Source organism: Anser cygnoides, chromosome 2 (assembly GCF_040182565.1).
Source record: "Anser cygnoides isolate HZ-2024a breed goose chromosome 2, Taihu_goose_T2T_genome, whole genome shotgun sequence".
Taxonomy (NCBI): domain Eukaryota; kingdom Metazoa; phylum Chordata; class Aves; order Anseriformes; family Anatidae; genus Anser; species Anser cygnoides.
The window spans coordinates 85,059,408-85,073,645 of NC_089874.1; the positions used below are offsets into that span (position 1 = coordinate 85,059,408).

Here is a 14,238-nt window from a genome sequence, read left to right on the forward strand (position 1 = left end):
CTCAGAACAGCTTGCAACTAAGTACAGAAACTATCCTAATCCACAACAACTTTAATTTCAACCATTACTTGTGTGAAAAGTCATTTGTAGTTTGCACTTTATGGAGGTGAACAAGTACAAATATACACACAGGATAATTCAGTACAGTATGCAAAGGCTTTAACTAGAAGGCCATATATTTGATTGCTACCACAGACTGCACACAGTAGACACTACAAGTTCTCTGCATCCCTTTAATTCAAGGCCACGCAGAAACTTTTGGTGTTCCACCACAGTCACCAACTGCTTCCTTGAAATACTTTGGGAATCTACTATTCACCTCTCCAATGATAACAGGACCCCTTCTGTATTACTTTGCTATCTGTGAGGTTTATCATTCACAGTCTCATATGGAAGATGAATTGTTCTAAGAGCTCTTGACAAATGGAAAAAAAAAACAAACAAGTTGTACTGGGAGTCATTACGTGACATACTAAATGCAACAGATTCTAGCAGACTTCTGTGAGGTTTTCAAGTCTGATAAGGTAACAGTATTACTTTCTAATGTTATTTTATTATTAAAACACTAAGTAAACAAACAAAAAAGAAAAAAAACCACGCTATTTTCAACTGCTTTAGTGGCTCTGCCCACGGCATCTCAAATTCACCAAAGGTTTAGGTGTTTTTCAGGTAAGGACCTCAAAACTTAACACTTTATTGCCATGATAAGGAAAATTCAGCTGTCACCTCCAGGAAAGTAAACCTTACTATGATACCACTATGTATAGATGCAGCAAACAATATACGAAGAAGTATTAGGGCACTATTCAGGGAATATCACTGAACATTTCTATTAATCACCAAACAGATGATAAAAGTATGGTTTTTATCCTAATTCAAATTACACTTCAAATACATGACTTGTATCCATGTACAAATAAAGACTGTTAATGCAAATTTTAAAAAGTCACTTAATATTAACAAAGGATGAAATTTCTTTAGATGCTTAATTCAAAGATGTCCCTCCCTACCTCCAAATACAAGAGTTTATATAACAAAGTAATTTTTTATTTCTATTTATGGGACTATATCTCTCCAAGAGGTATGAAAATAGCTCTTGGGGGTTGATCCCCCAGCTCAGGGAGCAATTAATTCGTACCTGCTTGACTTCAGCCTGCAGATGGCGCAGCTGTACGCACTGTTCCAAGTGCTTGCGATGCTGCTCGGCGGCTAAATCCAGTTCCTGCTGCTTCTCATGGAGAAATTCCAGCAGATCCTGAACACGAGTTGCCATGTCTACATCTCTGTCACAAAGCAGCTCAACACCTGTAATCAATCAGACAGACATTTATAACATAAGTAAGTCTTTCGAAGACAAACAGGACATTTCCTCTATTCTACGCTTACTCTTCCAGTTACTTCTCAAAGTATAACTTAATCTTCAGAGCATTTGCTTAAACAATCAGGTTTTGCACCTTTTTAAAAATGCAAAATTATTATTATTATTATTTATTTATTAAGAAGGCTGCGATTTACGCCAGGTGACTGAATACAGTTAAAAACATCAACTGAAGGATCATAAGAAACCACAAAGGAAGAGTTCCTAATGGAAGCTGAAAATTGTAACTCGGTTAAATTCTTCCACTTAACTATAAAATTAACTCCCTACTATTTACTCTGATTTTACTGGCTTCCTGCGTGGAATTTCTTTCTTACAAAGCTAAACGTCTCCAGGTGTTGCCAACTCCTAGATAACAATTACATGCCATAATTACAGCATATATTCATGAATGCTATTCAAATGATTCGAGTGTGAAGAAGAAAAAAACAGGTCCACGCTTCTCCCGTTTACATTTAACCAGCATGTCTGTCATTTTCAGACATCCCATGGAGAGACAACTGGATAATTCTTGTAAAGCCACTACCTTGAATAGCACATGAAGGAGCCATCTTACCAGATGCCTGCACTTCATTGACATACTGCAGCAGATCCTGCCCTTGGTGGATGACATCAAATGTCAAATTATTCATGGTCAGGGCTTTGTCTGCATGATGCTGGAGCCTTTGTTCTGCTATTGTAAGATCTTCAGTGTCGAAGTCATTCATCTGCTGAGAGAGCTCATCATTCCAAGACTCAAGGTCTGAAATTATCTGAGAGAAAAAGGAGAAAGACAATGTTCACTTACCCATTAAACAACGCATTTTTACTTCCAATGTTGCACTTAAGATGGAGGTCAGAAACTTGAGTCGCTTGTTGTTGGTTGAATTCACTGATCAGGTTTGATATGGTTCAGACATGGGTTGTTTCAGCATGGGTTTTAAATTTTAGCAAACAATCCAGAAGAATATATTTGAGAACCAAAACACCTCTTGTTCAAACAGTGCTTGCCTTGTCAAGCACGTAACACCATGGATAGCCTAGCATTGTTTAAAGTAATTCGTTCATCAACACATCACTTGTGAAACAGATTAAAACATTAAAAAGGTTAAAAATATTATCTCCACCTTCATAGGAAATCATTGACTTAAAACATTTTTTCAGTTCTTCAGACTGCATCAAGTAATAACTCATACACGAAGTGTCAGCTTAGTTTTCAGTTACACCATTCTCAAGCCCTTTTACAAAAAAGTCAGCTTTACCCCTCTGAGAGAAGGAAGCGTCAGGCTTTGTGAGCACCTTCAACTTCTAACAAACAACTGAGAAGCAATATCCATCACAAAAAGCAAGGTACTTAGCAAATGGAACAAGAACAAAAACTAATCAGAGTTAAATTTGTGTGCTGAAATAATTCAGATACACTAATTCTGGATTTTACTCTCAGCCATAAAACGTCCAGAGAAGGCATTAAGGAAGATTTTTGGTTTTTAACATGTATCAGAACAGGAAGTCTTCCTTGTCCATCCACATATGCATGTTTTCCAAATCACATTCCAAAACCTGACTGAAAACATAAACTCCTTTTAACTGGGATACCAAACTGTTTTCAAGTATAACAGATAATGCTTACAAATTATGTTGATCAAAGTGAGTTGAGTTCTTATAGCACAGGTTTGATGCATCTGTTACTTATTTCAGACAGGCCGACTGGTTATCATTAAACCGATCATTAAGCAGATCATTGGGAAAGCAAAATTATAGATACCAAGAACCACGTATGTCTTAGCTCTTGAGTTCTACAATTTCAGCAGTAGGACAAACTGACATGAACAGTGTTAAATGTCAGGGAGGAAAACACCCATTCATATAGCAAGGCACAGCAAAAAGAATCTGGCCAAAGCGGCACTAGCAACAAAACTGTTGTCTGCATAAATATTTAACCAAAGCCATTTGTTGTCAGCAGGAGTATGCCACCAAAGCTTTCCAAGTGGTTCATCAGAGCTGTGAAGTTACTGAGACAGTTAAACTACAACAGAAACTCCAGGGGAAATTAAAAAAATATATATATTAAAAAAAAAAATGAAGAAAAAAAAAACCCACGTGTAGAATAAAAACAGAATTAAAAAGAAAGCAAAGCCAAATCATCTGTACAAAGTTTCTGCAGTTTCTTGATCATTTGTTTCCATTCTGCTCACATGGCACCATAAAAACTAGACATGTCAAGCAACTATTTTAAAATTGGGGCATCAGTGACTTCATGTTCTAAAGGTGTTCTGCAAAAATTTTACTTCTAAAAAAATTTTACACTACATATTCAAGTTCTACACCATGCTGTGATGGAGACACTTAACAATCAGGACAACAATTTACAAACTCTAATCTTGGCTGGCCAGTTCTACCTCAGAGGAAACAGGCAGAAGCTCATGTTTCAGGGGTAACACTGAAAACACAAACGCTGATGGACAATAGTAAAAGGAAGATATACAGAACAAGGCCTTTAGCTACTGCTTAAAGTTTCTTTCATCTCTCTTCTATGTACTTCATACATCACACACAATCTACTTATGCATTATGACTGGCTTCCCCTCCAAACACACACAGAGGCTTCCCCTCTCACAAAGTCCTACACAATTCCCATTTGTTTCCCTTCTACTCAGTCCACATCCAACCTGTCTTATCACCTCTCTCTGCTCTTCATCTTCTTTTAACTGACTTGAAATATTTCACAAACTTCAAGACTTCCTGACAGCCCAGTCTGAGAAATTCCTTACTTCCAACTCTCCAACTTACTTCCCTTCTCTGCTTTCACATACCCCATACTTGCTCCTTCCACCTCATCTTCAGGAGTTCCAAACTCCTCCTCCTAGCACTTCCATGCCAGAATACACTTTTGGGAAATTTATGATGCTGTGCAACAACATACTAAATGAATTACCCCTTGAAATGCAAGACAGGGTAAATAACAGCGAGATTTTTTCTTATTTCCTGTGAAAATCTGTTGCCATAGCTTTCTTGTCTGTAAAATGGGATTAGTTTTCTACTTTCTTCTAACACCTATCAAGTTCAATGACTGTGGCATACTTTCTAAGTTCTGTTACAGAATACTTCAAACTTCATAACAAACTTCCTAGTGATGGTGTTCTTACTCTTCACTGGAGACATCACAGTCACCATGAAGATCATCAACACAAGCATATTTTCCAGTAGCTCTCAGATCAGGATAACACTGTGTTCATTCCTTACTAAAAAGGATGTTTTGCTTCCTCAAAGCATCCATTGCATTATGAAAGCTCTCCAAAATCAGAGTGCCAATCAGAGTGCCAACGTTCATAAATTACTCTCAAGAAACAACTGTTGTTAGACTTCGCAAAACTGAAAAACCTAAGCATTAAAGAAGGTGGAGAAACTCTGTCTTTCAGAACACCATCTTCTGCTGTCTTTCTAAACATCTTCAAAAAGTGGATTTGATTTAATGACGCTTACTTTTGTCACTGTTTTAAAAACAAAGCCAATCTACTGCTCCTCAGAACACAGCCCAACAACTTACCTGTCTCACTATCAAATCGAGTGAAAATAAAACAAACTTAGAACAGGCAATTGCTGTGGTTAAGCTTCAATTTTTTATATTAACGGAATGGTTTATTTTAAGTAAATTGCAGCCACTATGTCCTCTCAGACTATTCCTACGATTCACCTGATATGAACAATGGGTAGTTTTAAGAGGTCAGCGCTGTGTTATCACCTCAGCCAAGAGGTTTCAGTGATACTGCCTCCAAAGGACAAAAACAAAGAACAACAGCAAGAATAATAACTTGTTCCCGTATTATTTTATGCAACCATGAGATTAAGATCATGGCCCACACTTCACTTAAAGTAGTCTGAAAGACTCTGTACAACTGCATGACATTCCCTGTCCCCTTTAAAAGACCTGGAAACCAAAGATTCAAATAAATAATGCCAGCATGGTCCCACATTCATTCAAAAGCTAAGAAGCCATAGTGCACATCACCGCTGGGGTTCCTAACAACAGCAGTAGTCCTTACATTCTCTCAGCAGTAATTGCGTGGCTCACGATGATCTGTTTCAGCCATTACGAACCCACTGTGTGTCGAGGGCAGAGTTAAAAACAAAAAGAGCATGTTAAGCCCTGTCTGCCCACATACTTCAGGGCTTCCCCTGGAAGTTCCTCTACTTTACAAGTGACACTTACAGACTAGGCTCCTATTTTGTTTCTGAAGTTTTGTCAAGCCATTCAGCATTAATTACACAGAACAAAGATGAATGACTAATAGACAACTAGAGTAACTGAATTGCAAATTAATACTGCTCTCAAGAAATGGACAACCCAGTGAAAATACAGGGCAATTACCATAGCATTTGTTCAAGAAGTTCCTAGCACGTAGTCTGAGCTGCCTGACATACCGTTGTATTTGTTACAACCTAGGGAGCACTGACAGGAAAGAAGGCATGGTATAACACAGAAGAGATGCAGACTCTTTCACACTGGATGGGAAAGAAAAAAAAACAACCCACAGGTCTCTTCTCAGAAGGGTGTAACCAGCATTCCTCGCAGCAACTGAATGCTAACCTGGACCTGGAAAATTGTATGTACTAGGGAGAAAGAAAAAGGGAGAATAGGAAAGGGAGGAGAGTTCGGTCTCTGTGACCCAGCACTTTGCATCCTTGCCTTTTCAGCTGGATGACTTCACAGGCATCTTGTAAGTATGGTCCAAAAATATAGCAGAGATAAAACTGTGGGCTGAAAAGTGTGCAGTATGCTTTCTGTGGAGCCCTGACATAGGCGTAGAGATATTTAAGTCATGGATATGTGAAAAATGCACACAGATGACAGACAATTTACACGTACCAAACCACACACGTATTGGTTGCATTCATTGCCACCAGTGCTACCTTGCTACAGATCAGGTCCATACACAGCTTCCTTATGCTACAAATACTTGTTCACTCTAACATGAGACTCTTCATATAGCTTATTTTGCTCCTTCCTGCCTTTAGTTAATAAAGGCATTCACAACGGAGCCCTTCAAGTACCTCATGGCCAATAGAATTTAAAAGCTTACCAAGGACAGAGAAGGTTAAGTCAATGTGCTAAGACCAAGGGGCAAAATGGAGACAGTGCTGCAGTTACACCAGTATCAGAAGAGCACAAGGATCTAAAAAGTTGCAGGATAAAAAGACAGTGACTAAAAGAAAGAGTATTTAACTACTGAAGGGAAGAAAAGGGACACAAAGAGGATGACTAACCCTGGCAGCAAATCTCCCCACAGTCCACAGGAGCACGGCTGCCCACTATGAACCTGCAATGCCTATGTGAGCTCTTTGTTCCATTTTAGCGCGTGCTAAGACAAGCTAGAGACACTACTTGCCTCCCAGAAAAACATTTCTCACAGGATGCTCCCCTGAATGAACTGCCCCTACAACCAAGTCTTAAATCACCGGGCAAAGGAGGATGTCAAAACAAAGCCTGCGAGTTCGTAGCTGGTGTCTGGCTCCTCCTCGCTATCATGTTACTTCAGCTCGGCTTCTGCTTTTACATGGCTGACCTGGAACCAGTCCCTGCTTTTTCTTCCCGGAAGTTTCCAAACAGATGTCTGCCTTCAGGGAGAGGGAAAAGAGAAGCGTGCTTTGCTGAGGAAGCAGAGACAGCAAAGCAATCAACAATTTGCTGAAGATGCTCTGCAGCCAGGGTCATCACAGCCCAATTTCTTCCTAGGAGGGCTTCTCGGCAATCCTAAATAAGTACAATTTTTGTTTACAAGCCATATAAACAAAACATACCAACTCTTTTAACACAGCAACTGGTGCTTAACTTTATGTTGTATGAGCCAAATTGTAAAGCTTGCCAAGTGTCAGCTTCAGAAAAAGCAAACCCCGTGAAGTTAGAATATGCAGCTTTCCAATGCAAAATCCCACGGACGTCACCAAACAATATACACAGAAGTACTACTGTCTACATGATGTCATCCTGCACTGAAGGACTAAAACACATCTGCACACAGGGATTCTGCAACTGGCTCGCTGGTATTATATAGTTCTGGTTTAGGTAACCTACAGCAGAGAGCAGTCACCTTAACTTCACTGAGACCTTGAACCTAATTCATCCTTTAATTTTCTTAGCATGCCTTTGCCCCCTGCGGCTGCCATTTCCTTGACACAACTGTTCTGAGAACATCGTGCAGACCCCATCGAGCACTGAAGATCAGTTCTGCACTGATTGTAAAGCTGCTGACAGCGCTATAAAAGTGGATACCTTTCATGTTCCTCCACACGTACCAGTCATCCAATTAATCATTGTGATCACAATTCTGACAAGCCTTTCCCTTACATACTCAAGACAGCTACCCTCACATAATCTAAATAGCAAAATCCCTGCAGACTAGTTTCACCTCCTCAATGTGAACACCAAAATAGAGAAGCTTCTTAGTCTTCCTTTACAGTAGTTATTATTACTGTGGAGCATACAGTCTCACTTCCTCTGTGGGCACAAATCAAGGAACTGTGTCTGCCTGTGCCTGCACTGCACATGACAATTTGCTTAACTAAACCAGAATCTAGCAACGATATCTAATCCTGGTTTTAAGAAAAAAACTTGGAAGCTATAACTTCTGGTGACTGACTCTTTACCCTTACAACATCCACATCTAACAGCTGCGGCTTTTACTTATGTAAACGGGAAGAGATCAAGTTAGCAACTCCTGCAGCATTATAACTCCTGGTTTCCTGAGTCTCAAGGTAAGCTATTATATAGTCAAACAGGATCATGTACCAATAGATAACCACAAACTTTCTGAAGCACCAACTCACTTTTAGTCACTGTGTACAGTGCTCCTGGTTTTACAGAAGTTGTATGATCAACTTAGCTGAAACTTTACAATGCAATTCTATTAACATAAGCTCCATGTGAAGTTTCGTGTCTGTCTACATGCACGTCCCTGCACACGAACAGAACCTTCCCAACTGGCACAGCTGCAACCCTCCTCCAAAACCTGTACAATTTAAAAACCGCCTCAAGTTTTGCAGGGGTATAGCACTACAACTATTTTCTTGTTATTTTCAGAGATGGAAAAACATCTCATTTGAGAGAGAAAGAGAGAGGAGGAGGGAGGGAGAGAAGGAGATGGCAAACAACATTCCCAAAGGTTAAAACAGAATTCCAAACACCATTTACAGTTGCCAACTGAAAAAAGGCTGCTGATTTGGAAAAGAAAGAGAAGAGGGATGTTACTACAAAGCAACAGTTTAGATGTTTTGTATGAAGCCATCTTGCAAATCTTATAATTCACATTAAGTGTAAGCATACTAGTTATATCAAGGCAGCTTGATATTTGAACCACATTTGCCAGATGAAGTGAATGGCACATTATGATTTCACACAACAAGACACATGACACTTGCTTAAATGCACACTGCAAAGCAATCAGAGCGGGAATTAACATCAGTGAGCTCTGCTCTCTTCTGAGACTTTCATATACAAGACTAAAGTCTTATTTCAGGTGAGAACTATCAGTCACTTGAGCCACACGCCAACGTGACCACACAACCATCTCAGCATAAATGTTCCTCCACAACAAGAAAAATGCTGTACAACTCCAAGAGCAGACACTCACATCTATTGCATCTCTTTCAAATATGCGGAGCTGCAGAAACAGCTCAAGCTTGATCTTGCGTTCTTGAAACAGCTCCTCCATCTGAGATTGGGCCTCATCCAGCTGCTGCAGGACTGTCTCTATGTGGTTGATCGAGCTGTTATGGGGGGTCTTGTTACTAGAAATGGCTGAATCCCTATTCAAAGCAGAGGGGGTGGGGAGGAATAGAGAGGGGAGATTGTTATTGAAGAAAGAAAATCACACAATTTGGATGCTATACATGACCATGAAATGCAGGACTTCCTTAGAAAAGGTTAGTACCAGTCTTACTACTTGAAAGCTAAGTCCGTACATTTTGTTTATAAAAATCCAAATTCTGTTTTAGTACTTGAAAAAGCATTAAAAAATTAGACAACTTTCAATTTTGACTAATTCAACACCTAAGGACATTCTGTTTACAGGAAGAACAAAATTTAAAACCAGAGAGAAGCCCTTTTTTTTGAAAAGGAAGTGGCATATGATAACTATTTACTTCATAGGATCTTCCTGGCAGTGAAAAATCATTATAAGATATTAAAAAAAAAAACACAAAACAACACACAAATATTTCACTGTGGTATAAAAAACGATGCAAATTCAGATATGATAATATGAAGTCCTGTGGCAAATAGGACATGTATCAGTGTATAGGGGCCCTAAATTTATTTAGATTATTAATGAATTAAACGGACTGCAAACTGATGGTCTTCACTATGAAAACATTACATATCGGACTGCAAAACAATTTCAAACATCTCTATGAAAAGTCTGCTACTCAGAACTCAAAATACTGTGGAGTCCTGCGTGTCAGACTATAAAGGCATACAACTGCTCCTATTACAAAGGTAGCTTATGTAAACAAAGTCTCCACTTTATGAAGGTAGTGTTTATAAGCTGAGCTTCCTGTAAACAGAGGGTTAGAGACCATCAGTACAGCATGAAACATAACTAGTCTTAATATTTACAAATTTTATTTATAGGTCATAACTTGTAGTCATTATCTGTACTCTCAAAATAGAAAGAGCCTTGCAGAATATCAGAGGTATGCCAGAATAGATTTAAATAAAAACTTGTTTTACCTTAGCTGTTGTATGAGATCTTCGCCTTCTTTTATGACATTGACTGTAACCTGCAGAGTGGTCTGTTGTTGTTGACCAAAACGTTTAATCAGGTCTTGGACAGCCTCCACAGACTCAGCATAGACATCATCAAGCAGTTCTTTCTGCAGCTCCTCAAGCCATGTCCACAGCTAAAGGAGGAAAAAAAAACAAAAAAAAACCCAACAAATGTAAGCACCAGGATCAGGCAGTCACTATTCCAAATCAATCTGCTTAGACAGGAGAAAATAGATTGGTGTGGGGTGAGGGGGAGAAACAGGATTTGTTTCTCTTCATTGAAAAATCCCGTCTTCAATTTAATAAAAATGAGCCTTTGTTTCAAATAAGGTTTTCGTGTCTTGGAAATACCAGGAAAGCTTTCTCTGTGTTGCTAAGTCACCCTTTCTTTCCTATTTTCCTTCTACAGTGCTGAGTGTATCCGACTGAGCAGCAGAGAGTTCATAGCGAGAATCCCATCTGCAGCTCTGCGAGAGAGTCGCGGGGAGGGAAATGCTATGGTAACACTCCCTGAGAGAAGGAAGGAAGGAAGGAAGGAAGGGAGATGTATTGTAGCCACCATCAAATTTACACTGCCAGGCTGACACATGCACACAGATAACATGACACTTTTCAGTGGCCTTCAGAAAAAGGAAAAAGAAAAGGGCATTTCAGAAAACAATATACTGAGAGATACCAGATGTGAAAAGTTATTTTTCTATCATGATCTCTACAGCTGTGGTGCTTACCCTGTTGCTTTCATTATCACACTATTACAACAAAAAACTTTGCAAGTAATTACACCAACATTTTTTTTTGGCTTGTTTTTCTTACATATGCACGTAACCCCGTTCAGAATTGCCCACACATTGCAGTTTATGGAAAAATCCCTAGGAATATGCCAGCTAGATATCATTACTGGTCACTTGAATCCTACTGTGTTCTTTCCACAATTTTATGAGGCAAGCTGTTGCATCCTAAGCTCTGTGTGGAAATTATTCACCAACAAACCAACTACTGTGCAAATGATAAAAACACTGCTTGAAGAGAGGGAGCATGCCTGTGTCCGCTACAACACTCCTGTGAGCTCTTAGAGCACAATGAAACAGCTATTCTCACAGGAAGCATCCAAATCAGGCCATCCCCTTTGTTTTACCATCACATCTCAAACTCTGTGATTTCCAAGAACAAGGATTAAAGTCTGCTTTCTATCCTGAAAAGACAACTTTTTTCTGATTGACAATATTAAGATCTTCTGTCTACATTTTAATTTAATAAATATTTTAGAGATATAAATAGGCTTCATTAACCTTGAATCTAATTAAGAGATTAACACAGTTAAAATAAAGTCAGTAAGCAATCAAAATGGCTTAGCTTCAAAGACAGTAAAACAAATGCTTTATTTCTTTGCTTAATATTTTCTACAGAAATACCCATTTTATGCTGTTGTCTGTACAATATTCTGACCATAAAGGTTTATTAACTCCCAATGGAGTTACAATAAAATAGAAAAATCAGTGAAGGATTCTGAGTTCTGATTAACAAGTTCCATTACAGCTTTATTTTAAAACCAAATGCTAGGCTTTTGTTTTTGTTTCGTTTGCTTTAATATCTTAGAGCCTTACACACCTCTATTTCAGTTTCGAGTGAGCCAAATTCTAGGCTATGCTTTCATAAAACAGGAAAAATTAATGATACTTAACCAAACTCTTTTCCCCAAATTTACTAAGAAGAAACACCCAACAAACAGTAACAACAACAAAAAACAGATCTGCCTATTCATCCACACTGATCTTCTGACTACTCATATGCTTCAAAGACAGTGCCTGTCACACATTTGAATGCAACTCTGTAGTCATAAACACCACAAGCTCAAGTCACAGCAGTCTCTCTTAATAAAAGAGCACGAATCAATGGAACTTACCAAGTGCATCAAAAGCCCTAGTCAACATTCATTCCAGCAGCACAACTCAATGCAAGATCCAAAACAAATATTTTTTCAAATGCATATTTAGAAATGCAAATTTCACATCAAGGCAAACGAAACTTAAGAGAAAGAAGCCTCATAGTAAAACCCACAAACTTTACTCAGATTTCGATGGCCAGAAGACATGCTTTTATTCCTCTCCTAGTTTATAAGCTTTGTCTAAATTATAGAAATAGGATGCAGCATTAGAGATCTTTCAAGTGAGCTGGTGTGCACACAGTTCCTGCAACTTGCAACTGTGCAAATATACACTGCAGAAAGTATAACACTTTGCTGTTGACTACAAATGGAATGCATCTGGTGCTAGCTAGAAGAGCTTTACCTCATGCTTACTGCACTGCCTATAAAAGGCCCAATTTTCAGAGACTTATCACAGACAAAGCGGAATTAAAGCCATTTTGGGTCTCCTTGACTATATCCAGCTTGCCCCGTGGCTCCCTTACAAGCACCTGCGCTGCAGCTCACGGGAGGTTTAAGACCCACTTCATGTTTTTCCACTACGTCTTTTGCAGCTGAGCCTTCGGTCACATCTGTACAGGGGACACCTCACCTCTGGGATTGCTGTTCTTCACAAATGCTTCAGCCATTCCTGTGCCTGGCAGGAGAAGACCTGATAGGGTCAACAAAACTTAGAAGTGTTGGACTGGTGATGTATTGTGCCCGGGAACACTTCTCTGAAAGCTCGCCCTGGGTACCGGAGACAAAGCCAGCACAGAACAAGCAGACTTTTTGCTCTGCGTAGTCGGCCCAAAGCATCACCACCTACCTGGAGCAGAAAGACATGGGTGCTAGCACAACAAAGTGTCATTCTGGCTGGCGTGGTGCCTGGTTGCCAGGAACAGAGAACCAGTTTCTTGCTGCAGAATCAGCACAGTATGACTGTAAACATGGTATCTTGACCCCATGGTGCCAAGGAGCTCAGAAATACACTGCATTTGCCTAGTTCATTAGTCAAATCACCCGCTGCTTGGGCAGGAAAAGCATTTTACAAATGTGCAGAAAGAGTGTGATAGTAATTAGCATGCATTACTTGTCTAGCTGTGATTCATAAATTGTTCTACTTTCAACAGTATAAGCCATTTCTAAAGCGACTGAAGAGCTTTGTGACAGTTCCATAGGAAAAAAAAATGTTCTAATACATTACCAGGTAAGCTTTTTACACTTTTCCACTATGAAAGTTTCTGACAAATAGTTTCCCCTCAACATAATCTTGATCTGATGCAGTCTATATGCAAAAGGTAGAATTAAGCCACCACAGGTGAACAGAACTGTCAGGTTATCAAAGCTGAATATAAATGTGTGCAATTTGTTGAGAGTTTAATTCACAATATCTGGCAACAGTGTGCTGGCTTGTATAGTGCTTTAAAACCAGCAGGAGCACAGGGAATACTGCAAATTACATAAATTACCTTGTTTTCAGATAGGAAACTAAGGATGAAGACAGTACAAAGTTGTACAGTAAAGTCAAAGGAAGACAAATGGTTTACTGTGGGGAAAGAACAGATACTGGAGCTTATCCGTACATGTTCAGAAGTGCAGAGCTACAGATTTTATACTGCAATGATGCTCTGTGACAACGCATTATTCCATCAAATAGTGAAAGCAACAAGAATCTGATGGGAAAAAAAATCATCATTGAAAAAACATTAACTTTCTCCCAATGTGAATTTCTGAGCAACATCTTAACGGGTTTTTCTATTCATTGTAAAAGAAAAGCCAAGAAGTCCCCAAACAAACCATTAGGTCCTGTGACCTCAATAAGAACTTTATCCAGTGGCAATACAGCTTTAATGTACAGTGAGAAAACCGTATAAATAACTAAATCCAGGCACAGAATAAGGCTCTTCTGCTCTTTTCATCTGCTCTCCACATCTTATCAGAATTAAAATGGGAGAGGGAAATCAAATTCTGAATCCCTGACAGGCAAATGTTTCACCCAGCACATTTTTTTCTTGATCTAAATATAGCACAGACTAAGAAACATCTGCTTGAACGAGCCTGCATCCTGTGCTACCTCTTTCCTAAGTTCTTGGGAGCATGCCATTAGTCACTGAGATGGTATTATTTTAATTGTCTGCAACATCCTGGAAGTTTCAGTGTTTCCATCATGGGCCTCCATCCATTTAAATCCCATCCCTGCAATCCCCTGAAAGA

The 14,238-nt window shown here is 39.2% G+C and overlaps 1 protein-coding gene across 2 annotated transcripts in view; it reads right to left on the minus strand.

The window, feature by feature from the left end:
* The window catches only part of TRIO (trio Rho guanine nucleotide exchange factor), a 248,134-nt gene that overhangs the window by 111,827 nt on the left and 122,069 nt on the right, over window positions 1-14,238 (minus strand). For both annotated transcript variants that reach the window (XM_066992554.1, XM_066992555.1), the window contains exons 12-15: window positions 10,083-10,252; window positions 8,986-9,160; window positions 1,935-2,130; window positions 1,139-1,305 (exon numbers count right to left, since the gene is read on the minus strand). In XM_066992554.1, the coding sequence (XP_066848655.1) occupies window positions 1,139-1,305; window positions 1,935-2,130; window positions 8,986-9,160; window positions 10,083-10,252 (708 nt within the window). The remainder of the gene's footprint in view (window positions 1-1,138; window positions 1,306-1,934; window positions 2,131-8,985; window positions 9,161-10,082; window positions 10,253-14,238) is intronic.